The 26,984-nt window shown below is 34.4% G+C and overlaps 4 protein-coding genes across 10 annotated transcripts; 2 read left to right on the forward strand and 2 right to left on the reverse strand.

The window, feature by feature from the left end:
- The first annotated feature begins 7,972 nt into the window (after positions 1-7,972).
- LOC118044221 (uncharacterized) lies at positions 7,973-14,216 on the forward strand. 4 transcript variants are annotated; one of them, XM_035052427.2, is made up of 14 exons: positions 7,974-8,340; positions 8,514-8,606; positions 8,706-8,870; positions 8,958-9,053; positions 9,419-9,493; positions 9,848-10,009; positions 10,368-10,448; positions 11,379-11,477; positions 11,885-11,980; positions 12,101-12,232; positions 12,715-12,789; positions 13,170-13,259; positions 13,361-13,435; positions 13,664-14,216. In XM_035052427.2, exons 1-14 carry the CDS (start codon positions 8,077-8,079, stop codon positions 13,832-13,834), a joined length of 1,674 nt encoding a protein of 557 aa, XP_034908318.1. In that variant the 5' UTR covers positions 7,974-8,076; the 3' UTR covers positions 13,835-14,216. The 4 variants fall into 4 exon arrangements, 2 of the variants coding, with proteins under 2 accessions (XP_034908320.1, XP_034908318.1); XR_004686749.2 differs by lacking the exon at positions 13,664-14,216 and having other exon boundaries at positions 7,973-8,340; positions 12,986-13,259; positions 13,361-13,420; XR_004686748.2 differs by lacking the exon at positions 13,664-14,216 and having other exon boundaries at positions 7,973-8,340; positions 13,043-13,259; positions 13,361-13,420.
- Positions 14,217-14,860: 644 nt separating this feature from the next.
- Positions 14,861-19,175, reverse strand: LOC118044220 (protein NETWORKED 4B). 2 transcript variants are annotated; one of them, XM_035052426.2, is made up of 4 exons: positions 19,015-19,175; positions 17,731-17,809; positions 17,448-17,556; positions 14,861-16,979 (listed from the first exon to the last, which is right to left on the reverse strand). In XM_035052426.2, the coding sequence occupies exons 1-4, from the start codon at positions 19,080-19,082 to the stop codon at positions 15,262-15,264; spliced, it is 1,974 nt and encodes a 657-aa protein (XP_034908317.1). In that variant the 5' UTR covers positions 19,083-19,175; the 3' UTR covers positions 14,861-15,261. The 2 variants fall into 2 exon arrangements, with proteins under 2 accessions (XP_034908317.1, XP_073263089.1); XM_073406988.1 differs by lacking the exon at positions 19,015-19,175 and having other exon boundaries at positions 14,861-17,017; positions 17,731-17,763.
- Positions 19,176-19,808: 633 nt separating this feature from the next.
- LOC118044222 (methylesterase 17) lies at positions 19,809-22,106 on the forward strand. Of its 2 annotated transcripts, XM_073406989.1 has the most exons (5): positions 19,809-20,137; positions 20,582-20,952; positions 21,033-21,173; positions 21,527-21,661; positions 21,767-22,106. In XM_073406989.1, the coding sequence occupies exons 2-5, from the start codon at positions 20,716-20,718 to the stop codon at positions 22,043-22,045; spliced, it is 792 nt and encodes a 263-aa protein (XP_073263090.1). In that variant the 5' UTR covers positions 19,809-20,137; positions 20,582-20,715; the 3' UTR covers positions 22,046-22,106. The 2 variants fall into 2 exon arrangements, with proteins under 2 accessions (XP_073263090.1, XP_034908321.1); XM_035052430.2 differs by lacking the exon at positions 19,809-20,137 and having other exon boundaries at positions 20,457-20,952.
- A 1,218-nt stretch (positions 22,107-23,324) lies between these two features.
- On the reverse strand, positions 23,325-26,051 carry LOC118044226 (eukaryotic translation initiation factor 2 subunit beta). 2 transcript variants are annotated; one of them, XM_035052439.2, is made up of 10 exons: positions 25,942-26,051; positions 25,772-25,818; positions 25,581-25,689; positions 25,424-25,479; positions 25,291-25,345; positions 25,099-25,196; positions 24,657-24,802; positions 24,374-24,516; positions 24,175-24,260; positions 23,325-23,607 (listed from the first exon to the last, which is right to left on the reverse strand). In XM_035052439.2, the coding sequence occupies exons 2-10, from the start codon at positions 25,811-25,813 to the stop codon at positions 23,530-23,532; spliced, it is 813 nt and encodes a 270-aa protein (XP_034908330.1). In that variant the 5' UTR covers positions 25,814-25,818; positions 25,942-26,051; the 3' UTR covers positions 23,325-23,529. The 2 variants fall into 2 exon arrangements, with proteins under 2 accessions (XP_034908330.1, XP_034908331.1); XM_035052440.2 differs by having other exon boundaries at positions 25,772-25,815; positions 25,942-26,029.
- Positions 26,052-26,984: the final 933 nt, after the last annotated feature.

Here is a 26,984-nt window from a genome sequence, read left to right on the forward strand (position 1 = left end):
TTTTTTTTAAAATTATAGTAACAATGAGGATTCAAAATGCTTTTTATTTAAAAATATATTAAAATATATTTTTTATTTTTTAAAATTTATTTTTAACATCAATACATCAAAATAATTAAAAAACATAAAAAAAATAATTTAAAAAAATCAAAAATTTTGAAATCACTCCTTGTCAAGATCCTGCAGCCTCAAAATCACAGAAACTGTAGCCGGCATTGTTTCTCATTCTCGAAGAGGATTGATTGCTACTTACTGGGAATTAATTGCTTCTCTCGTCCTTCAAATGAACTACGGGTGACTTTCAATAATCACCTCATTAAATTGCAATAATCCACCCTTATCCGATAGCTCCACTTGCATCATTTCAGAAAAGACCAGCACTTGTTGTCACAAAAAATACCCAGTGGTAAGAGCTTGGGACCAAGAGATTTGTTCCCTTTATGGTCTTACGTTCGAGCCCTAGGTTATTCATATGATGGTCACTGGAGGCTTACATGGTCGTTAACTTCAGGGTCCGTGGGATTGGTCGAAGTACGCGCAAATTGGCCCGGACACCCACGTTAAACTAAAAAAAAAAAAAGAAATGAAAAGACTCCACCATTTCACAAAGTTCCCCCCCTGTACTTAGTTGGATTATCTTATTGCTTTCGGTTTGTCAGTATTAGCTTTAAATTTTTATATTATTTTTTATTTTTTAAAAAAATAAGGTAAAAATAATATTTTTTAAAGTATAATATCAAAACTAAAAAAATCTAAACAAATATATTTTTTAATTAAAAAATATTTTAAAAACAATATATATACACATTACAAAATAAACATCAACTCTTACTATTTTAGATATTTTTATAGACTTGCGTGTTCCATGTTATTCAAATAGTAAAAGAATAATTTAAGATACTCAAGTTGATTATGACATATGTATGTTCTACAGCATTCTTACAAGTTCTTGCTTGATTACTATGTTTATAATATATGTTATTAATCTCCTATCTTAAACTATCAAAATTCTTATTTTTTAGACTATGAACAATTGAAATATTTGTCGATGTTTCTGGCTCAAGTTTGCAAAAAACTTACTAGAACTTTGAACATCTAAAGAATTATTCAAAACCCAGAATTTTTATAGTGGTTTTTAATTCCTTGATTTATATGGAATTTAACATGGTTTTTTTATACATCTTTCAGAATCTCAAAGGAGTAATATTATAAAAAAATGAATGAGAAAAAAAGAAGCCACCATTAAAGAAAATTTACTCTTTTAATATCTTACGAGTTAGCATTTTTTACTCAAAATATTTTTATATTTTAAAGAATCCAGACCTATAATAGAGTGATAAGTTAATCAAACGTGGATCTGTCATATTTTTATAAGCTAATCAAATATGAATTTGATATATTTGGGTTCAGCCATGAGCATAGTTTAAGAAACCATAGGTCTGACAAGTCATCAAACCTAATACGTTTGGGTTTAGCTGTGGGTTGAGTCAATGACACTGTTAGTTTGACATATTGCTAAATATATTTTCTTTAGGTTTGACTATGCAATAGACCTAATTCGTTTTAAGGACCAATAACCTACTATATTTTTATTTTATTAATGCTCATTAATGATTTGTAAGGGATATTTGTTACTCATTAATGATATATAATGGATATTTATTACTCATTAATGTTATCAAGTGAAAATGATTATCTAGTCCTTTTAGTCTACCAAAATAACAAAGTTCATGAAGTATAAATACTTTCTAAACTATCCATGTAAAATGTTCACCTTTTGAACTCATTAAACTTATATATATTTTAATCTTTAGAGCATTAATCATGTAAAAACAAGAACAAATAATCTTGTTCTTTGAATTTAAAACTTTTTTTTTAGCATGAGTTTTTATTTAAATGTGCAATAATCTACCCTTATCTAAGAGCTTAATAGTAGATTCTACTTGCTTCATTTTAGAAAAGACTGGCACTTATTATATAAAAAAAACAAAAAAAAATAAAAAAGAAAAAAAACTCCACTTCATATTTTTCCTTGTACTTGTTGGATTATTTTATTACTTTTGGTTTGATTTTATTAGCTTTTACTTTTTAAAATGTTTTTTAAATTATTTTTGAAAAAATATTATAATAATGTTTTTTTAAGTATTTTTAATGTGCTGATATCAAAAATAAAAAAATCTAAACAAATATATTTTTAATATATTTTTTAATTAAAAAAACATTTTCACAAACATCATACATATGTTACAAAATAAACACTAATTATTACTACTTTATACCTCCCCATGGACTTAGGTGCGTATTTCATATTGTTCAAATATTAAAAGAATGATTCAAAGTACTCAAGTTGATTACAACATATATATGTTCCATATTCTTACAAGTTCTTGCTTGATTACTAAATCTATAATATATGTTATCAATCTCCTATCTTAAATTTTCAAAATTTTCAACCTTTAAACTTTGGACAAATGAAATATTTGTTGAAGTTTCCAGCTTAAGTTTGCAAAGAGCTTATCGAAACTTTGAAGTCTCTACTTATAGTTTTTGTATCATAACTTCCCAATATATATATATATATATATATATATATATATATATATATAGTAGTATTTAATTCCTTGGTTTATGTGGAATTTAACATGGTTTTTTATACATTTTTAAACAAAAACTTTTTGATCTCTACCTTCAATTTTATATGAAGACATGTACGAAAGTTGTAAGGGGGACAACATGACTTTCTAAAGGTTAAAAAAGGTTTAATTCAATTTGTTGATGGTTTCAAAACAGCCTAAACTTTTGTACACATAAATAATCATTAGAATAAAAAAAGCTTACAACTTCATCTTCAATATATAACTTTTCAAGTCCAATCTTAAAGGACTCGTCACACGAGTCATGAATCCATAATTACTTTTTAGAAATAACATGAAAAACAATAGCCTAATTTAACTTGAATTAACTTTTCAAACTCATAACTCAATTTATGAGAAGATAACCCTATAGAAAGTAAGTATAAACAAATTATAAAGCTTAATTGTCAATTGACTCAATGTTGAATGATGATTTTTTTTTTTTAAAATAACTTGAGTTAATTATCGAAGCATTATTCCAGGTCACGAGATAATGACACCTTAATAAGAAAAAAACCAAAATAAATCATGAATTCTAATTCTCAACCAACCCAACATTAAATGTTAAAATTAGGGAAAATTAAGAAAAAAAAACCTTTGAGTCATCCGGGTTATTTTGCCAAACCTGCAACCTAGGCCATGAGATTGAAGGACTAATGACCTAGATCATGATACCTAAATAACCTCATAAAAAGAAAAATAAAAAAATAACCTAATTTAACTTGGGTTAATCTATGAAACTCGTGACCCTAATCATGAGTTTTGGATTACCCCATAAAAAATAAATCAAAATAAATTATGAAACTCAATTCTGAATCGATCTAATGTTAAATGGGGAAATTAGAAAAAAAAATCAATTAAAAAAATACACAAAAACAACTCGGGCAATTCACTAAACACTATTCTCGAGTCATGAGGCAAGGATAACTTAATAGAAAATAAATCACGAAACTTAATTCTTAATCAACACAATATTAAAATATAAAATTAGGGAAAAAGTTAATAAAAAAAAAACTTGAATCAATTGAGTTAATCCGTGACTTGTGTCATGAGAGTGGAACAACCTAATAAAAAAATCCAATATTGATGTCTCGTGAGTGTGGTGTCACAATGATCGTCCTCCTAGGTTGAGATATCTCTAGTGATGGGGAAAGAACAATTAATTCTTATTTCTTATCAATAATAATAATAATAAAAAATTAGAGTTGCCACCTAGTATTTCAATAACGAGAAACCTTAACTGATCTCAATATCTAGAAAAGAGAATTGGTTGTGTAAAGAGAGGACGTATCACTTTAGTACACCTTACCTAAGGTAAACTGTATTTTTTTATTTGTTTGGTACAAACTAAGGTATTATCGTGTTTTCTAGTTGTTGGTCTATTTAAGACTTAAGAAAAGTCTTTTTCAGTAAGGATATTCTTATTTTATCTTGTTAAAGTCTAGTCAATCTAGAGCCCAAAAATATTTTTGTATTTTTTCTATTAATACTAGAAATACGTCTTACGTATAAGTTCATAATCCTTGATATTAGAACAAATAAAATAAAATTTTTAGTATTCTTATAATGTAGACCAAGTTCTTATGACTTTAATAAACTAGTTACTAAATTCAAAAATGCATATAAAAATAAATAAATAAACTATTTTGTGATTTTTTTTATATGCTAAAATACGCAAATATAATTTATTTTGAGAGATTTGACAATATGTAAATTAAATTAAAATTTATATTTTTAAAAGAAATATATTTTTTTGTTGTTTTTATGAAAGAGAACCAATTTGATTTAATACTATAAAAACACCTCGTTTATAGATCATAGTTTCAAATATTAAACATGTGAGGGTTGAAAAACGACTAAAAAAACAAAATGATCCTTAAATAATAATAATAATAATAATAATAATAATAAGAAGGTTTTATTTGGCAAACCTTAAAAACCCAAAAAATGCATTTCTTATTTGACATAATAATCATAATGCTTTCTTATTTTCTTTGGCATTAACAACCCAAAAAATGCATTTCTTCTTTTGACATAATAATCATAAGCTTTCTTTGGCATTAAAAATCCAAAAAATGCATTTCTTCTACAGTTTTATTCAAGTCAAACATGTTCTTAAGGCCCTTCACTTAGCCTAGCCAAGCGGGCTGGGCGCCTGGACCAAAACCAACACCAATCCCAAGAAAAATATATGGGCCCTTTTAGTGATAAAACATTAGGCCAGGCTTAACACAAGCAACCCGAGTATTTTTAGAGACTAAAAGTACTTGAAGGCGTAGTCCACTAACAAAAAAACCAAGTTCCCTCTACCTCTTTTATTTAGGAAGATCGAAACATTGATCTAAAGAGTTTGTTATGACTTATGCCCAGAAACCATGCATCCAAAAAAACAACAAATCATAAAAAAAAAAAAAAAAAATTAAAAGAAGACATGTTTTATGAGTTTAAGAAAGGGACCTTCAAATGAAAAAAAGAGGCGAACAAGGCTGCTGGACTTAAGAACTCTGCTACACTGATTTGTTGTTGCTCACGGCTGCTGCTGGAGTTGGTGTCATCTACCGCGGTTGCTGAGATTCTGCCGCTCTCGGTTGCCGCTGGATGTTACAGTTGGGTCACGGTGCTGTGGAGGAAGACAGTAGCTGTTATTGCTAGACCGCTGATACTGGAAGAAGCTGCACGCCTGCACTGCTGCTGATCTTGAAGGTTGCTGCTCACGGTGATGGTTCAGAGAGGTTCGCTGCTGCTGCTTCTGGAGGTTCTTCCAATTGCTAAGTGGCTGTGATGATCTGTGGAGAACAATCGCTGTTGCTGGATGGAGAAGAAACCTTGGACAATCGGATGGAGGCTCACGAGTCACGATGCTGTCACGTGAAGAGAGTTTGCTGGAGTGGCTGCTTCTCTGATGGTGGAAGATACAGAGGAAACTGTTGGTCTGCTTTGGTTTTTTCAAGGAGAGGCAATGGTGGATGGTTGGCTGATGAGCTTGCAGTTGAAGATGATGGCAATATTGGAAGCTACTGGAGTCAGGCAGTGGGCGCGCAGGGCTGAGAAGTGACGTGCAGCCCTTGCTGATTCAGGTCGGTTGGTGCTGTCGTTGCTGGTATCAGTGGTGCTTCACGTGATGGAGAAGGTGATGTGGTGGTCTCCGTGTGGGTTCTACTGTTGAAGAGCTGCCGTTACTATCATGGATTTGAAGGAGAAAATGACTGGAGTTAGGAGGTGACATGAGTTGAGGGATGCTGCTGGGAAATGAGATAGAAGGCTGTCAGTTATTTTATTTTTTGGAGGGGCTATCACCAGAAAAGAAGAGCTTGTGTTCGTGTAGGTTTGTCAGAGGAAAAAAATAAATGAGGGAGACCAAATGAGGGAGCTTTGGTTGCTGGAAGAAGGGGGTCTCCAGTGTTCAAGAAAATTAGATGGTGCGTGAGCTTGGCCTTTTAAAATGAAAAGGAAATGAAATGGCGAGTATGTGGCTTAGGCTTGGGTGGATGATGATGGGACCTTGGTGGCTGACAGTAATGGGGTTTTTGCGTGTAGTTGATGGTTGTCTAGGCGGTGCCCTCCCAGGAGGCTGTTTTCGTCAGGGTTTTGAAGGCAGAAAGGCCGGGGAGGGGTGGTTACAGGAGTTATGAAATGATGGGATCAATACTTAATTGGTGTCGAGGAATAAATCACAACTATTTATTAAATTAAGTATATAAGATTGTCTTCTTCTGCAACTGATAAGGGAGGATAGAAGCTGTTTTTATAGGCAAAGCGGTGTTGAGTTGTGTTCTTGGAAGAGAATATGCAGATGTTCTTAATGTAATAAAAGCTGAGGTTATGGTTTAGAGTGAATTACAAAAATTTAAGAAAGGGATTAAGTTATAAGCATGTTTAAAAACAAGAGGATGTGATATTGAGAAGTTTAAATCAAAGGGACTAATTAATGACTTTACTAAAAAAACAAGGACTAAATAAATAATTTACTTCATATAAAAAATGATTTTTTGTGAAAAACAACACAGTTTGTGTTCGGTAAAAGTTTTTAAAAAATAATACAAGTTGAAAAAATATTTAAAAAATCACACAATTTTAACATAATAGTGTTTGGGAATATTGATTTTTATAGTGGTTCTTTAGAGTGTGTTTGGCAGTGTGGTAACGGTTGCTTTTCAAATAGCTTTTTGTGCCGAAAAGCATGCCAAATGTTTTTTTATTTTTTAAAAATCATTTTTAACATCAGCACATCAAAATGATATAAAAAGTACAAACCAAACTCAATTTAAAAAAAAAAATTCAAATTTAAACAAAACACAAGTGCAAACACAACACTAAACATGCTCTTAATTAGAAGTCAAAACGCATGTCTCCTGCAAATTTTATACGTATAAAAGATAATTCATAATTTTATGAAGATTTGATGATGAAGAGATGAGATTCAAATTCAATAGCTAAGATAAAAAGATGAGATAAATTAATGTGGTAAGAGAGAAGAATGAAAAAAGAATAAAAAAAAAAAAAAGAGGTTTTGTGTTTAATATATTTAATAATATTAAAAAAAATATTGACTTGATAATTCTAACCATATATTAAAAAATATCAAACGAATATGTAATTAATTAGGTATTTTTATCTAAAGTTAATTTAAGGTTAAAGCAGTTTATAGATTTTGTTTGGGATTAATTTAATTATCTTTCAAGATATGTTTAAAATCATTTAATTGAGATATTTCTGGATTTTATTCGGAGTTAATTAAATAATCTCTTAAGTATGATTAAAATTGTTTAATTAAGATATTTTTAATAATACAATATATTTAAAAAAACAAAGTTATAATGTCTCCTCAGTAATCCATTCTTTTTTTCTCTGATCTTTTTTTCTTTACTTTTTCTCTCTTGTCACATCATTTTATCCCATTTCCTTTTGGTCATTTGAATTATGAATCTTATCTCTTCATTATTAACTTTTCATAAAATTTTAAGTTGCCTTTTGTTTTATGATTTCTGGAAAAACAACTGTTATTTTTAGTACTGGTTGTGTACCAAAGCAATATTAAAAAATACAGTTATTCTGCTATTTTTCATATAATTTTTCAATTTATATTATTTTCTGAGTAATTTTATGGTGTTTAAATAGTAATTACTAATATTTTATTAGTTATTTTTCAAATTCATTTTTAAAAAATAAAGAAATATACCTATAACAAAAATCTAGATAAAAATATTTTTTTCAGTGTTTTTCTCTCTATGCTTTTATCTTGAAAATATACTTAAAGAATAACTATGCTTCTAATTACTCTACAGTAACCGCACATATTTTTTTTTCCTATTGCTTTTACCAAACAGTGTTAGAACGGTAAAAAAACGAAGGAAAAAAAAAAAAAGACCTTCAAAGCCATTTCTCTCTCTTTCTTCTACCCTTCTACTTCGCTGATACACTCTCCCTTCACTCATAAGAAACGATGTCGTATATCCCTCCTCACCTGAGAAACTCAAGCTCAACCACTACCGTTACTACTCGCAGAACTCAGTCACCGCCTTTAACAGACACTAATCTCTCCCATTCCTCTTCAAATTCCACCTCCTCCGCCACTTCTTCTTCCTCCACATTCAACTCTCTCTCCTTCCGGACCTCCGCCTCCGTCGCGCGAACCATCTCAGTTCCTCAACCTGTTTTTCCTCAGTGGACGCCCTCCGACCGCGTCCTTCGCTTCACTCCAGATCAGGTTCAGTTCCTTTTCAAGTTTTCCAATCTTTTTCCGATTTTTGTATTTTAAGTGATTATTGTACTAAATTGTTTTATTTATCAGTAATCTGTTCTCACAAAAAAAGAAAAAAATTGAATTTATTAATTAAAATTAATTTTTAGCTGTGATTAAATTTTTCATAATAAATGCAGATTGAAGAAATTCGTTCTCAGCTCAAAATAAATGTCAGTGTTGCTTCGGGTTCACCTCCTGCACCTGCGCCTATTGAATCATTTGAAGATATGGTAAATTCACTCTTTTTTTAAAAAGAAATTTTGTAATTTTTTTTTGAAATTGCTATATTTAGTAATGTTTTATTTGTTTATCTGGTGAATATTTGTCAGTGTTTGCATCAAAATATCATGAAGGATATTGCGCATCATGAGTATACGCAACCGACTTTGATTCAGGCTCAGGCAATGACAGTTGCGCTTAGTGGAAGGGATTTGTTGGGCTGTGCTGAAACTGGTAGTGGAAAAACTGCAGCATTTACCATTCCTATGATACAGGTGATCGATGTTAGAAGTCGTTTTATAAGAAGATATGTTATATTTTGCTGTTTTTGATTGGGATTTTTTTTTGTGTTGATCTGGCAGCATTGCTTGGCTCAACCTCCTGTTCAGCGTGGTGATGGACCATTGGCGATGGTATTGGCTCCTACCAGAGAACTTGCTCAGCAAATTGAAAAAGAGGTGTGGTACCTGGTCCTTAGATGTAGAGAGCAATGATATACTCATGGATTATATCTGTCATTCTGGTCATGTTTTGTTTATATATGTTGTGGAGTATCATCAATGTGTGGAATTGTCTTTGAAAACATTTGGTTATTTTTTTTGAGTTGCGACTATTATTGATTTTATTTGTATTGATGGAACTTACTTTCCTGAGGTTCCTGTCCATACTTAGATTTGTAGTTGTAGCAACTAGTAAGTTTATATAGCGTTTCTACTTTTCCTGGCATGTTTTATTGGACCACTTAATTTATTTGTTTTGGGGCTTTGGATCATTGACATACTTGTCAAGCACCAACCTTGAGTTACTTTGTCATATCTTTCAGGTTAAACGTTTTAGTAGATCTCTTGAGTCCTTCAGAACTGCCATCGTGGTGGGTGGAACAAAGTCTGCTGACCAGGTAAGTAATGCTGTGATTATTTGGCTTTCCAATGTTTGATTGTAGTTTCTAGAAGAAAACAAAGTATGGATTCTTATATATGTGACGTTGCACTTGGAATTGTGTGTACGTGGTTGGGTAGAATAAAAACAAAATTGTCATGTCTTTGGAATTTAACTGAAATTCTGTATCTTTGTGAGAATTGAATTCTTAGCAATGCATGTCTGGACTCTTATACACCATTTTATTTTCTTTGCCAGTAAGTGAGAATGTCTCTTGCTGCCCCGCTTTCTTGTATTATTATGGTGATATATGATTTTCATTAAGTTTACTAATATTTGTTTGTTTTGTTTTTGATGCTGCATCCTGTGACAGGGATCAGAGCTACGAGCGGGAGTGGATGTAATTGTTGCTACTCCTGGAAGATTCATTGATCATTTACAACAAGGAAACACTTCCCTTTCCAGAATTTCATTTGTCGTTCTGGATGAAGCTGATAGAATGCTTGACATGGGCTTTGAACCACAGATTAGAGAGGTACATGATACAAATGCATAGGAGTGGTTGGATTTCTCAGTTCATTTTGCTTGATAGCTAAACAAGTAAGAAACATCAAGGTTTCCAGAATCATAACAAACTCATTGATCAGTATGAAGCATTGAAGGGAGATATCTGAGTTTGCTTTTCATAGAGCACATGATGCAAATGCATAGGAGTGGTTGGATTTCTTAGTTCATTTTGCTTGATGTATTTTATTCTTTCGCTGCATCATTGTCATTTAAGTGGATTCTTCAACTGCAGATTGAATAGTGCTTGATATGACTAATGTTTATGTACTTGCAAGAATTGCAATAATCTTCAACAAGATGTATTAACCGCTTCCATATTCTTTCAGGTTATGCACAACCTTCCAGAGAAGCATCAAACTTTGCTGTTCAGTGCGACTATGCCTGTGGAAATTGAAACACTAGCACAGGTTAGATGTCCTGCTCCTTTCCGTTTGTGTCTACCTTTAAAAAGCATGATATGATTCTTGCAAGAAGAGGAAACTGGGAACAATTTAGAGGATATTGATGGATCCATGCTTTGTTTTCTTTAACTGCTATCATCTGAATGGAATCCTGGCCCATGGAGGAGAACATCTATTGTTCCATTTTCCTTTTTTTTTAATTTCAGTGCCTGCAAATCAATAGCCTTTTCTTTCAAATTCATATTTTGATTATCCAAGGTTCTTTCATATGAATTTAATTAATTTATGAAGCCTTCTCTTCTGGATTATTTGCTTTGGTATTAAGAAATACATCAATCCTCCTTCCTGTTTTATATATTTGCAAGTCCCTGGAAATTTATTTTGGAAGCTTCAAACTTGGGCATCTTCAGATAATGGTTTATTATTTCCATATCAACAAATGTTGCAGTACAATATTCAAAATATTATCCCAAAATTTGATTTGTTGCATGAAAATCACACTTTTAAGTACATTTTTAAAACGCATTCTTGGGATGCTAGATATCTAGGTCAATATGGTGTTTTTGCTCTTCGAATCCTATTTTCCTAATATTTACCGTCATATTTGGCATGGTGTCTCATGGTTGCTTTACCTAAGTGGTCTACATGTATGGTTTTCTAATCATTCTGTTACCTGGATGAGTGTGATGATGGCTTTCCAAAATCCAGCATTCAAACCTGGTATTTGCTTTTACTAGTACATTTTTGAAAAGAAGACAACTATATCCCCCCTAGATCTGGTTGGTTTTGCTTGCAAGTACTACTATTATTGAGTTGCAAATCTTGAGATATTGTCCTACTTGTCAGTTTAAGGTTGAGTATGTAAGATTATTTCAGTTAATTTATCCTGCCACAAAGAAGTTCATGTAAAGATTACATTGTTTCATTCAATTTCAGGAGTACTTAATTAACCCTGTTCAAGTCAAGGTAGGAAAAGTAAGTAGCCCTACTGCAAATGTGTCTCAAGTTCTGACAAAGGTTTCTGAAAGTGAGAAGGTATGCTTCTCTTGGCGCATCAGTACAAAATATTTTGTTTCACCTACAGAGTTGAAGATTGGCTTTGTATTTATTGTTTTACGTGGACCAAGTATATAGAGGGACCTTTGGTTTTCTGATTGCCACAATGGTTTAACTGAAGCAAATTATTTGTCAAAACAGAGAGAACAATGTTAAATTTGATCATGAAGATGAAAGATACTGTTGCTCACAAACTTGTAACTAAGGAAATTTTTGGAGCATATCCATTCCATGTGATCATATAATTTTACTATCAAATATATAACTTGGATGATTATATTCTTAATTACCTTTTTTTTTAAGTTGACATCTCTTGTTTCAAGTTTGTGTGGTCCATTGATTGATCAAATTGGTATAGTGTTGTGAAAGCATTTAATGTGGTGTAGATTGATTGCCTTCTAGCTCTGCTTGTGGAGGACGCATCTCAGGCCGAGAAATCCAACCAATCCTTTCCATTGACTATTGTGTTTGTGGAGAGGAAGGTATGCTCATACTATATGTTTTCATGTACTTTAAGCCATGTTTTTTCGGTTCTTATTTATGCTTCATTCTTGTAAGTTTCTTATGTAGAGTTGTAATACTTGAATATGGTTTGAATGTAGACAAGGTGCAATGAAGTTGCTGAAGCTTTGGTAGCGCAAGGTTTACAGGCAGTTGCTCTTCATGGAGGCCGCAGTCAGAGTGAAAGAGAAGCTGCTTTGCATGATTTTAGGAGTGGATCTACTACTATTTTGGTATTCTGATTTATATCACTTAAGCATCTTGAGGGCTTAATGTTCATGATCAATATTATTACTTGTTTTAGATAACACAGTTTGAGACGTTCCTGAAATGTGATTTATTCAAGTTGTCTTATGTTCTTTGTTGTAGTTATCCAATGAATTGAAGTTAATGCTCTGATTCATATTCCCTCTTCCATTTGTCACTCTCTCTCTCTCGCTCCCCCTCTCCCCATCCCCCTCAATTTGCTGTACTTACACTGTGGCACATGCATGCATATTTATCATAGTTTACTCTCTGCGATTTACCACCCTCTGGTAACTTTAAATATAATTTACCATTTTTCCTTAGAAGAAGAAAGAAAAAGTTCTTTCCTTGTGTATGGTAGATTTATGTTATACTTCTTGTTTACTTCCATCTTCTGTTTTCTTCCTTTAATTTCATCTTTTACAAATTTGACATTGTCTATGTTGCTTATAGTGATCTCCATGTGCAGGTTGCCACTGATGTTGCATCTCGTGGATTGGATGTAACTGGAGTTGCACATGTGATTAATCTGGATCTCCCAAAGGTATTTTCAGTGGAAATTTTTTTGGTCATATAATGTTAGATGACTGCAATGACAGCTTGGAAGTATTTCATTCATTATTCTGTTGCAAAAAAAATGGACATTCTACTTGGTTTGTGGATTGCCAGCAATTCTAGCAGTTCACAATATCATCGGTAGTGATCTTGATTATAGAATCATCCTGCAATGTAAATCTCAGCTTGTGTTGAGGCTAACCAGAACCATGCCTTGAGGTACATCATGGCCTCTATCCCAGCTTATGGTCATGAAGTCTTTGTGCTGCATGTTCTTAGCATCAAATTAGCCTGGCCATTTTCAGTTGCTATTAATTTCCTTCTGAAGTAGCAAACCTGAAGCTCCAGTTATGACTGCCTCAATTATAGAAAACAGAAGATTATGTGCATCGTATTGGAAGGACAGGCCGTGCAGGGTCAACTGGCCAAGCTACTTCATTTTACACGGATCGAGATCTGGTACCGCCTTCACCTTATCTTTCTACTTATTGCTAATGCTCCCTTCTATTCGTGTATTTGCCAGCTCTTCAATTCTTGACTGCTGTGCCTTCTTACTGTAGTTCCTTGTGGGACGAATAAAGAAAGCAATAGCAGATGTCGAATCAGGGAACACAGTTGCTTTTGCAACTGGCAAGGTATTAATTTTCTTTCTAGTATGCACTAATAATTTCTCTTAACATAATACATGTGGATTAGTTGTACTTTTTTCACCTCACATTTTCTGCTCAACACGTTTCTCTGTGCGAACCTGGCAGGGCAATGAGATTGCTATGAAGCAGTGATTCTAGCTTGAAGGACTCCCCACTTTGAAATCATTAATATTTCTTGTATTTTCACTGAACTTATTACTGTTTGACCTTTAGGCTGCAAGAAGGAAGGAAAGAGAAGCAGCTGCTTCACAAAAGGAAGCTAGGAATGATCTGTCCAAGGTGATGGGATCCACATGTATAAACATTGAGGATAAGTATAGGTTCATGATAGCCCCTTCAGTCATCACAAGTGAGGGTGCAGCTGACAGTGCTTGGGATGATTAGTTGAGGATCTATTCAGTGCCTTTTTAAGGAGCATTGATGATCCATGGTCAAGATTCAAGGTTAGTGAGACCTTGTGACTTCATCATCTTGGTGTGTATTAGGCTTGAAGTGAAAGACATGGAGTTGCGCGTGGCTTGTGCCCTCGCCAAATCTCATCGTGCCTGAACGCAAGCAGCTGTAGAGGACAGGTAGAATGATCCTAAAACAGCAAGTAGCATTGCATATAGATTGTGCATATTGTATGTATTCAGAATGCTCTATTGAATTGTGACGTGATGTTTCAATGGTTACGTAATTACCTCTAATCAATCTGATTCAATGTTTATATTGAACGATGCAAATGCGAATACATGTTCTGATATATTATATTCTTATATTTGATCATGTAATTTTTAAGATTATAATGCAACGAAGGATTGTAATTGTAATGAGTCATTGCACTACAAGTATTATGTATATATAAGCTATGTAATGAAATACTTAATGAGTAACCATGCAAGGATGTAATTGTAGAAAGGGTTCTCATTGGAGGGCTAAATTGTAATTTTTATAAAGTACAAGGACCAGAAAATTTAAAAGAAGAATTAATTTGTAAACTAAAATAAAACACGGGGTGGTCTAAGATAATTCTTTTTAGAAATCACAAGGACTGAAATAAAATATTATAAAGACTCCTTTACATGACTTAAAAAGCCTTGCCGACAAATAAAATAATCTTTTTCATTGCATCACATGGAATAAAAACAAGGTTTGAAAAGCCAAAACAATAGCTTTGTGGGCATGAAATGAGAGTGTGTTTAGCTTTGTGGTTGTGATCTGAGAAGGCAGGCTTCAAAGAAGTCATAAAGTTTTCAAGCGAGTCTTTAGCTTTTTCATTGCTCAATCACACAGCACACTGTCAGGAATTGCTTTGTGCTTCCCATTCTGCCGGGAAAGTCAAATAGTGAAAAGCCTAACACTCCACCACTCATGGCTGCCAACACTTGTTTCTCTTTACTGTCTACCTAGTACAGGTAAATTAAGAAATTTTGCAGAAAAAGAAAAGCTTTCATTTCATCTATTCGAAGTACAGGTAAATTAAGACAAACCCATTTAAACACCGGCAAAGAAACATTGCTATCAGGAATAGGTTCGGTAAGAGTCTGACTGCAAGAATCTTCATCTAGTTTTATGTTCGAGGAATTATTTTTATGGCCTCAAGAACCCCCAATACATAAGTTCTTCTTGTGATGTTTGCTATACAGACCAAAGAAATGCCACAGGACTACTAACCAACAATGGTAAAACCCGGGCATCACTCAGCTCAAACACGAGGCATGACAGAAAAGAGAAAATACATTGTTACACTACTGAGTACCTGACCGAGCTCGCTCTCGCACTGCAGCACTATCAGATTTGCAGTTGAGTTGCAGCCACAACCTAACTTCTTACGTTGCCAAAACTGGAACTCCCTTGTGCCCCGCGAAAGCCTGTCGTAGAGTATGATAACCGTTCCTGTAATGTTCAAGAGTGAGACACAGTTGCCTTATTACCTCACGTTTCTCTTCTGCTCCTTCCAGGATTAAAATTCTTTGCCTCTCAACTTCTCCCTCCAAGTCCTTAGCTTTTGATCTTAACTCATCCATTAGTTTACGTGCCTCTTCTTCCCCGGCAAGTAGCTTGACTTGCTCCATGTGTAATTGTTGCAGATGCTCATCCATTTGATTGACCCGGTTGTCTCTAGAAGTTAGCTCTGCTTTATGTGTAATAGATTTCTCATTAAGCTCATCTCTCTCAGATTTTATGCGACTGTCTCGCTCAGCAGTGTCTTCCTTTAACATCTGAATTTCACGTTCAGGTGTTTCCTGCATTTCTGTCTTCTCAGCCGGGAACATCCTTATACCATCCTCTAAAAAACGGCAACGTGATTCCTGTTCTTTCAGCCGCTCCTCCAAGCATGTCCTTTCCTCTATCAATTTAGATATTTCACCCTTGATCTGTGCCTTTTCTGGAAAGATCTTCAGCTCAGCATCAGACACTGCTATTTTAAGATCTCTCACCTCACGATCCCGGTCTGACAGATTAGTTTTCAGCCTCGCAGTTCTTTCTTGCAGCTTGGAGACCTCCCTTTTTTCTGCGTTGAGCTTGTTTTTCAACGTGTTTATCTCCTTGTGAGCCAACGCAAGTTGATCTTGCAAATTATTGATTTTCTCAGATGGCCCACCACCCTCAAGTTGTTTTTTCAAAGTAGTTATTTCTTTCTCTGAAACATGAAGCCTCTCTTTAGCAATCCTGAGTTCTTCCATTAGTGCTTGAATCTTAACATTGGAGTCCAGAGTTTCAGCTTCCGACCCACCAATCCTTTGTTGAAGATGAGAAGCTTGATTTACCTCAAATTCCAGCTCAACCTCCCTGGTTGTGACCTTGCTCTCAGCTGGTGATGCGAACTCAGACTGCAAACCATCAGAGACTTCAGATGACTTGTATTTTTGAAGCTCAGTATTCAATCGAGTAACCTCTTCTTCTGACAGCCGTAACTCCTCATTTGCAATTGTCAGATCTCGCTCACACCCTGTAATTTCTGCAAGAAAATCCTCAGAATCTTCATTTCTGACACCCCTAAATGAGCCATCAACACTCTCATCTTGCTGCATCCGTAGCTTTTCTTTTGTTTCACGAAGCTCAATTTCTAAATCAATTATTCTCCGGGACAGTCCTTGGCCACCACTATTCCCAGATAGACCTGAGTAATTGTTTACTGAAGAATCATCAGATTCTGATTCTGAATCCGTCAACGAGGATACTTCGTCTACTTCTTTATGGTGATGATCGCTACTGCCACAAGAGCCCAAAAAGAAATCAAAACCAGCAGCTCGAGGACCAGATTTAAGACGGCTTGGTTTTTGTTCACGAGCAGGAGAAGGTGGTTCAAAGATAACGTCAGGAATTCCAGAGACCGGAGACTGGAGATCTGATGGAATGCTCTTCCTTAATTCCTCTGTCACGTGATCATAACGTTCTGCCAGAGATCGGTACATGCGGTAGAACTCCTCTACATGAGAAATCAATTCTGGTCTCTTCTGATAATACATCTCAGCCTTTTTAGCAAATGAGTCTCCATCCTCTTCAATTAGCTTCAGCATCTGCTTAACGCTCTGGTCCATCTCTGCAGTCAAGGATCGTTTACATGATCACAGGAACTCACTGTTTTGTGATGCAAAATACAAAGTTCAGAGAAAACAACTCCTGTTACAAAAACTCGGGGGGTTTCCGGATTGACCATGGCAATCACTCAGGGTATTCCCATGTCGGAAACAAAATAAAAAAATAAAAATTCATCAGGAGCAAATGGCTATCTTTAACTAGAGGATACTCTAACCACTATTCTTTTGGAGTGGTAAAATAGAGGCAGACCCCAAATATGGGCACCAGACAACAGTATTGACCATGCATGTCCTTTTAACGCATTTATCTTGTCTCCGAGGAGCATTTTTACTTAAATTTGCGATTCCAAAGACGCGGCAAGACACCCTTATTTGATAATCTGTTCCTATTTCACATTTGATTCATGCACATTTCTGTTCTACCAACAAGTCCTTGAATGAAAAGGGACAGCGAGAAATCAGTAGCTCACCCTCAAGATTCTCAGAATGCCACTTGGAATTTTTCGGACTCATATGACTATCCCACCACCAGGAATGTGATTTTCTTGATTGCAGTCTCTTGAAATTCTTAGACGGGACCTGAAATTCATAAAAAGAGCACCAGTTACAAAACCAACTCGCACTAAATTTCTTAGAATGATGAGAACATTCAGCGGAACAGATGAGACTGCAAAACTAGAGCCCATCACCGAGGTCGAACATAGGAAATCAATTGTTTGCTAAAACTATTGGAAAAAGAAAATCTGTTCTTACCATCGGAGAAGCCATTTCGGACGTTGAAGGGAATGATGCGGCGGTCCAAAATAAGCTGATGTGGTATTTATCAACAAACCTGCCACACAGTTGTAAAGATAGCTATTACATATAGTCTTCATGGTGAACAAATATCTTAACAACTAATCCCCCCAAAACAAAACAACGTAGTTCTAAAACACAAAGTGCCGCCACTTGTTAATATTTCTACAAATGTTTTTTAATTAATTTTTTTTTATTAAAACAATTAAAATACACTTTAAAAAATATCAATTTAATATCTCATGTAATTTAAAAAAATTATCTAACTATATATATATATATATATATATATATATATATGACAAATATATTCTACCGCATTCTATTTTTATTGGTATTTGAAATTGTTGTTAGATAAGAGTTTAAAATACTTTTTGTTTAAAAATATATTAAAATAAAAGAAAATTATTTTTATATTAATATATCAAAATAATTAAAAAAAATAAAAAATTATTTTAAATCAAAATTTTTAAATAATTAAAAATATATATAATTTGTATCGCATTTTGAAATACACTTTAACCAAAGATAACGAAGGATATACGAGCCGACTTGAATAATAAGTGGGTGTTAATCCAAAATGATTTAAAAAAAAAGGAATTTGAAAAGATAATGTTTTGAAAAAAAAATCATACCGACAAGAAGTACAGCTCCTTTGTTTGAAAATCACTAAACTCTGTAACATCAATTGAAATATGCCCTTATTTGACGCCAAAAACACCAAATACAAACAAAAAGATCAACATGTAGTATTAGACGCAGAGAATTGCGAATGCCAAAATCCAAAAGGGTTTTTTCCTTTGTTTCTATTTCGGTTAGAAAAACAAATTTTATGAACTAACTAAGAAAATTGATAAGTTTTGTTGATTTCTTCGGTAGTTTAAAGGGATCAAGACCGAACATTTGTTTATTTTAGTGGAAATAGAAAGATTGAATCTTTAGAATATTCCACCGAAAAAGAGAGATAAGATTGAATTTTTACAATTGCATTTGTTTCAGTAATGAGGTGAAAAAAAGAAGCAGCAAAATTCAAAAGGGTCACTGGTTTTTAATGGCAGAAACTAGTAATCTTCAAGTAGAGATCAAATCAAACAACCTAGTTAGCACATTAACCACTACACATCATGATATAAATGATCAGCTCATACAAATTGAAAAGGATAAAAGAAGACTGAATCCATAGAAAAGAGAAGTAAACCAAAGCAGCAAAAGACAGAGAGACTGTAACAATGGAGAGCATACAGAAGAGAAAGAAAGAGGCTTTCTTGTTTGCTGTATTGGAAATCTCGAGGGATGATAATTAGGGGCATATGCAGTAGCAGACTAGTGGTGATGGATGTGATCAGTACTTTCAAAAGAAAGAAAGGAGGAAGTAATAGAGACAAATCTGATGAAATTGCCCGCTCACAAGAACCACGACCCCACAGCTACAACAGAGAGAGAGAGAGATGTGAAGAGTTATATTACATAACAATGGAGGGAAAAAAAAAGGGATATAATGGCTACCTTTTTTAAAATATGATTTCCCACATGAATCTCCATACAAGTCAATGCACTTGAGCAATTGCAGCACATCGGATTTAATTTTTAATTAATGATTTGATTTTTCATAATCAATTAAATTTGAAATAATCGTGCATATGTACTTGAAAATCTCAAATTATTCTAAACAAATTTATTTTATACACCGATCTCTGTTTTTTCTCTTCTTTTTTTAATAGATAGAAAAACCCTCAGAATCTTGTACCAAATCTAGTTGTTTCCCTGCAATAAGAATTGCTGTTTCGTTTCTCCTTGACTACCATCTAACTATTTCTAATTAAGACGTGTAGTTGAATGGGAAGATATTGCTAAAGGAATCGATTAAGCAAACAAGAACATGTCCTTACTTTGGATGCCGAAGGACGTGGCAAACTTTATCTATGAACCGTGGATTTTTTTAGCTGTGGTCATTTTGACAAGCAAAAAGTACATACGGTAGCTCTTCTATTACTGCAAAAAAAAAAGAAAAAAAGAAAAAAAAAAGCCCTTCTATTCAAATGGTTTTGAAAAATGGGGTACAGGAACCAAGAACGATAGGAAGAAAAAGAATTCATAAGAAGAAAGTATAACCTAAACATTTTGGATGATGTTTGGGTTGGTGAGAATGCTTAGTCGTCGGAGCTTTATCCCTGTCTTCGTAAATTATCTAGTCAAAGAAATAGTATTCTGGGTAGTATGAGGCCTTGGATTGCTGGTTGCTGAAGGTATATGTAATCTTTAATGGAACCGAGAGATTAGAAGCACAGCTTGACAGTTTAATGGAGGTTATTAATCAAATCCATTTGCACAAAGCAACAGCTTGAATCCACTCTTTCAACAACAGGTTCAGCTATAATTCTCAATCTTGTTACTTCATTTTTCATTTTCATTGTTGTATTACTTTTTTTCACTTCTTATGCTAGCTGGGTTTTCATCTACTAAATGGCTAGCTTAATATATATAATCTCTCCAATTTCGTTTATAATAATAATAATAATAAAAAGTTCCTTGATTAAATACGGGCAGTTCTAAGAACCATGTGACGCGAAGCTGAAGACTTGCAATGACTGAACATATCTCCTATTAATTAAATACCATCATGCCAACTCCAAGGCACACAACTACATCTTGTATATATAATATAAACAAGTGGTTGTGGATGAAGGTTGGTATAATTCAATTATGCACAAAACTCAACCACAAAACTAGTTTTTCTAGCTTTTTTTGGTGGATTTCATACACAAAACCCAACCTCAACCACAAAAACAAACACACAATCATTAATCAGTCATCATACAAGAACCAAGAAGATTGAATAAACAATTGAAGCTGAAGGAAATTAGTCCAAGAATATTCAAGCGCTGCTAGAGAGTAGCTAGCTAGGTGAGAATTTCCAGTTGGGGAGGTGGGAGGCGGGCTAAAATGAACGAGGAGGCAGGACTTCAAAAACCGCACTTTGTTCTAGTCCATGGAGCATGCCATGGAGCCTGGTGCTGGTACAAGATCAGGTGTCTCATGGAAACATCTGGCTATAAGGTCACATGCCTAGACCTTAAAAGTGCTGGTATTGATCAGTCCAATCCCAACACGATCCTCACTTTGGATGAGTACGATGCACCCCTTATCGACTTCTTGTCGAATTTGCCACACGATGAAAAGGTAAACTAACTAAGAGCTTCTGTCAACTATAAGCGATTGATTTTTATGGGATGCTTGCTTGCTTCGCTGTATATATGTAGGTTATATTGGTAGGACATAGTGCAGGAGGTTTGAGCTTGACAGACGCTATACACAGATTTCCTAAGAGAATTCATCTTGCTATTTATGTTGCTGCCAACATGTTGAAGCACGGCTTCTCTTCAGATCAAGATTTCAAAGATGTAAGAAATTTCTTAATCACTTCTCTTCTTTGCTAGTGGCCTTGATAATTTGATCAAGTTAGATCATGAGGTGTTTTGTGCTATATTCCACGTTCCAGTTGATAGGCTATAATTGTCTTTCCCGGCTGAAGCTTGTATCAGCAAATCCTCCATGTCTTCCAATTCTGATGACTACAATTGTTAGTGCTTGCTTGTAATTTACAAAATCTATAATAATTTGTCTTGCTTTCCTGATGACATCTTGCATGCGTTCACCCCTTGGAGATTAATCTAAGATCCTTTTAGCATCTAAAGGGCCTAATTCATGCCTTTCTGATCTCTCTATTCATATACATAATATATGGATCGAGCAGGGTGACCCTGATGTATCAGAGTACGGAGAGATAGCTGATTTAGAATACGGGATGGGTCTAGATCAGCCTCCAACAAGTATCATAATAAAGGAGGAGTTCCAGAAACGAATTCTCTATCAAATGAGCCCTAAAGAGGTATATAATGATTTGTTTCGAGTCTTTTGACACTACTAGCTAGCATGATTGCATCTCTTAACAATCCCAGCCCCTTGATTATTGGTTTTGGACCATGTCGATCAGGACTCCGTATTAGCATCAATGCTACTGCGAGCAGGGCCTGTCAGGGCATTCAAAGGTGCTCGATTTGAGGGAGGAAAGGATGCTGATTCTGTTCCACGAGTATATATTAAGACATTGCACGATCAAATTCTAAGACCAGTGCAGCAAGAGGCAATGATAAAGAGATGGCAGCCTTGTCAAGTTTTTGAATTGGAGAGTGATCATAGCCCTTTTTTCTCTGCCCCATCTTTGCTTTTCAAATTAATAGTCAAAGCAGCAACCACCATCACTTGTAACTGATATTTTATCTCTTACTTCATTGAAACTTCAATAAATCTGGACTATTTATAGAGCTCAACAAGAGTTTTAATTGGTTATGATATGCTTGTGAGTGCGTGTGTGATAAGTTAATCGAACTCCACCAGAAGAAGCCTGGCTACTAAGAGTCTTGAAAGACTAAGAGAAGTAAAATCGATGCCACATCTGAATTCTGCAGGGCAGCCCTTCCAATTTCCAAACAGCTACCTTGATTTGTTGGTTCTGTACGTAGAAAATTTACCTTAATTTTTTCTTTTAAGTTAAGGGTTTATAACCTAGGAAGTTCTGTCTCAATGAATGCTAGTGTTCGCTCCTCTCGATCAGATTATCTCAAACTCGAACCTCTTTGCTGTGATAAAAAAATAAAACAAAAGAAAAGGGAAACCCTGGATTCTTTGGCTGGGCTGCTCATGCATTAATACAAATTTATTTTGTTGCGTGAATGAAAGAGGGGTAGGATTTCCACTCAGCAGTTGGGTGAATGATTAATGAGGAATGGACATGCAGAAATAAATTCTCTCAAACAAGGGGTTCTGTTATTTGACAGTACTCCATGCACTTCATTGATAGAGAAGAGTAGCGGCGGCGGCAGCCTCAGCCCCTCCATGCCTCTCCCTTGACCCTCCTTTTGTTCACTTTGGTGCAGAGCTCTGCCGCCTCTGACGAGTACTTGCCTTGGAAAAAATGAGACCTCGAGGTCAGCCAGCCAACTCATAGAACAGTCGGAGAAATTAAGTTCCCTGCCTTTGCCCCCTTAATTTTTATATATATTCGTGTATGCGTTGAACAATTATTTTATTTTATTTATTTTTAATACACACGAGATACAGATCTTCTTAATTTGATGTGTGGGGGGAGAGTGTTTCAATTCAGTAGTTGATTGAACCATGCATGCAGACACAACTAATTTCCAAACCCCGATCGAGGTTGTGTTTGTGTTAATTATTTATTCCTCCTCTTGATCAATTAATTCTTATATATGTTTTTAAAATTTTATTTAATTAACCCTTGTTTTATAGTTTTTTTTTTTAAAATAATTCCATAACTAACTTTTTTTTATAAAATATCTTAATCTCTAGTCTTGGATCATTAACCTAGCTTATTTAATCAAATTAAATCTCTCAAATGTTTTCTACTTTTTTAAAAGCGCCCTTTTTTTTTTTACATTAAAAAAATTTGAGGCCATCTAGTAGAAACCAGGCAGACTGATGCCCCAACAACCCTCAGCTTTTTTCAGACCTATTCATTGAGAGCTAGAAAATTATCCAAACATCTCTTGAAATATAAATTAAAAACCAGTACAAAGTCCCAGAAACAACGTAGCCATCTTAGGAAACATCTGTATACTTCATAAATTGACAGCATTTCAGGTAGCTTGTCACGATTCACGCAAGCAGTAGCTGATAGACAGCAAATACAAAAAAGGATCTATCGGCTAATTCGCACAATTCCTGGCTTCTAAAGGCTTATGTCCCAGTATTTCTGCGGCCAACACGAGCAACAAAACCAGTTTTAATTGGAGCAACTGATCGTCCAGAACCACACTGCACAAGTATTAATAAGATCAGCAAGAAAGAGCAAAGCAGAAATGGGGACAAAAATATAAAAGCAACAAAGAAGTCAGCAACCTGAAACTGGCATCTTCTTGATAGTTGCATGTAAAGCAACAAGGAATTCATGGAATGGAGAATAATGACAGTAAATAATAAGAATAGATTCAACCAAAAATGCAGATACTGATTGGAAAATAAAAGAAAATGCCAAGTCTATAGAAGAAAGCTCCACAAAAAGCAAGGTCCCAACATTTCCCACAGTCATTGTAGGCAAACACAAGGGCACTCGCCTAGGAGGGCCTTGGATGTACGTCATACATCTGCCTATGAGGTTGGAAAATCTGGCTATGGACATCTCATCATCTTAAGTCTCAACTTAAGAGGATTTGGCCAGAGATAAATTTGGATACCTATTAAAGGTAGTGACCAAAGTTGTACAATTTTCTTTCCAAATCAGCATCTACCAACCATCCAGTATTTTTGTTATCCCTTTAGTTCTTTGTCCCGGTTCTTTATCAACAACCATAATAAAGAGACAAGAGGATAATCAGCTGTTACCTTCTCGCATCTGAGAAACAAAAGACGATTCTCTTTTGACAAAATGGTGTCAGGACTCTTGCAACCAAGACAAATGACATACTCATCTAAAAATGACATCAAAACATTCAAATGTGTTAGGCAACAAAAACCCTGCCCCATCAATTCGTTCTGGAAAGCTTAGCATATGAGGAATCAATCGAGAAAGTTATATACTTACTGATATATCGACGTAGGATCCCTTCAAAATTTTTGGGAGCAAATCTCCCTTTGACAACCAACCTCTGTTGCCCATCAAGGGATCCGCTGGTACCCAACTCAGCAAGGAGGAAAGCCATGACATGGTCTGCCTGCCGATGCATTCTGAAATTCCCCCACCAAAGAAAATGGAAAGATAAAGTTCACATTCAGTATTCATGCCAAAAACAAGAAGCTGCGTACTAAAAAAAACAAATGATAACAAGCTACGAAGAAAGGCAAAAAGGAGAGCAACATCAACTCACGTCCTGCACAGATCCATGAAATTTACAAAAACAGTCTTCTTTGTTCCCTCACGAAGAACTTGAGGAGGCCTCATCACAGTTCTTCGCCTGTCACCAGCAAGCTCAGGATTGTTTTCACGCAGAATGTTGAAAACTCGGCCAAGAAGCTGCCAATGACACAACAGAAAGAAGAAAATTCATTACTCCCCAAGAACATATATGATAAAAAATAAGGGAACCATAATGTCTCAACCAAGCACTTAGCCAACAAGTAGAGAGCACAGATATAACAGGGATGGAAGACCTACAGTAACTACAATCAAAGGGATTATGTGATTACTCATTACAAAATATCAAATCTTTTAGCCAATCTATTACACAAACTATAGTTCAGAGAAAGCAGAAAAATGCAGTTCCTTGTACAATTGGTGCTACTCCACATAAATTAATTTTTTTACTGTACCTCCTCGTACTCATAATCACGGTCAGTCCCATCCCAGGGGTTTCGTTGCTGCTGCTGCAGGTCAGCACCCTCCCCATTTTCATCCTCTCCTGCATGATCTGAAAAAACCAAGAAATGCATCTCTCTCAGAATCCAAATAACAGAGTCAACATAGATTAAGCAAAGAGGAAATTTAAAAGAGAATCTTCTTACCATCCAATTCTTCTCCTGCATCCCCACTTTCCTCATCCAACATACTGGTTTCAACCTATAATTATCATACCACGTATCAACACAAAGATTCACAAAAAATCGGATGATACTGAAAAAGGGCACACCAACTTACAGGTTTCTTCTTCTTCTTTTTCAAACCAGTAAAAGAACTCTCAAGCCCATCAGAGACTGTAACCAACAAAAAGAACAAAAAAGTCCCAGAAAGAAAAATTAGGCAATCTTAGCACAACTATTCAGCAAGAAAAAGAAATACTTTTAAGTAAATATACCTGACAAAGATTCAGTCTTGTCAGCCAGGGAATCGACTGCCTCATCTGCATTATCTTGTATCACCACCTTCTTCTTCTTCTTCTTCTTTGTTGGATCAAAGGGGGCAAGCTGCTCTCACAAAGAAATCAGAATAAATTAAAAAAAGAAATTCAGCGCTAATTAATCAAAGAAAAAAAGAAGAAAAACAGACCTCTGCCACCTCATCCTTGACATCGATACTTTCGTCCGCCATGACTGCTGCATTGCATGAATCAAAATAAGAGATAGAAACTGTACAGAATCTAATTATGAAACCCTAAGACATAAAATTATGGGATTTTGCTTCAATAAACCCTAGAGAGTGAGAAAGAAAGAGAGTACCTTTGTGGTTTACTGCGTCTGCTGCTGCTGCTGAGAAGGATTGGCTTGGGCTTTGGTCTGCGTTTAGAGAGCGAGAGAAAGGAAGCAGAAATTTTTATATTTGGATGGTGCAGTGGTTAGAGACCGATGTAAAGATGACCCACTTTACTTAAATGGGCTTTCTTTTATGGACTTCAGCCAGTTGGGCGTTTTTCATTGTCCTTGCTCAACCATGGAGGCCCAATGCACCTTCAGTGTTTTATTTATTTATTTGTTATTTTACCAATAATGGGTGCAGTGCATGAGATTTGTTTGAACTAAATAAGAGGAGTTAGGTTAAATTTTTCTTAATATAAAAAGAATTATTTAGGTGATGATAATATTTTTAAAGAATTAAGAAAAATCTAGGACTTAGGGCATTGATTGAATTGGTTTAATAATATCGATTAATTTAATAATATGATAAAAAAAATAACAAAACAAATCAATCACTAATTGAAAAAAGTAAATTCTTTCCAATATTATAAAAATATATCATCTGAATATCATTAAAAAGTCTTAAAATTCTTATTTGATAACAAAGCAAAAATTGAATAAGAACGAGATGACTTTGTAAATAGCGTACAAAAGAAATTGAATAAAATAATGAAGGTCGACTCTCATTAAAAAAAAAATTAAAAAAAAAATTAAAAAAAAATATTGAGTCAACCTAAGTTAATTTAACTAACTTGCTACTCGAAATATAAGATAACAATATAAGAAAGAGAGTACCAAAACTCACGACGCTGAAGACCGAATAATACAACATTAAATTAAAAAAATTAAAAATATATATTTAAAAAAAAATTTAAAAAAAATACCAAAATCAAACTAAACTAATCTTCAAAACTTGTAGCTCTCTAGCCATGAGACTAGGTTATCCTATAGAAAAAAAAAAAAAAACCAAAATATCATGAAGAAAAATTTACAATCATCCAAAAAAACAAATAGCAATTAAATAAATAAGAACTAAATCCAGTAGAAAACATAAATGAAATAAAACAATAAAAGATAAAATTGAAAAA

The sequence above is a fragment of the Populus alba genome, chromosome 19 (genome assembly GCF_005239225.2).
Source record: "Populus alba chromosome 19, ASM523922v2, whole genome shotgun sequence".
Classification (NCBI taxonomy): domain Eukaryota; kingdom Viridiplantae; phylum Streptophyta; class Magnoliopsida; order Malpighiales; family Salicaceae; genus Populus; species Populus alba.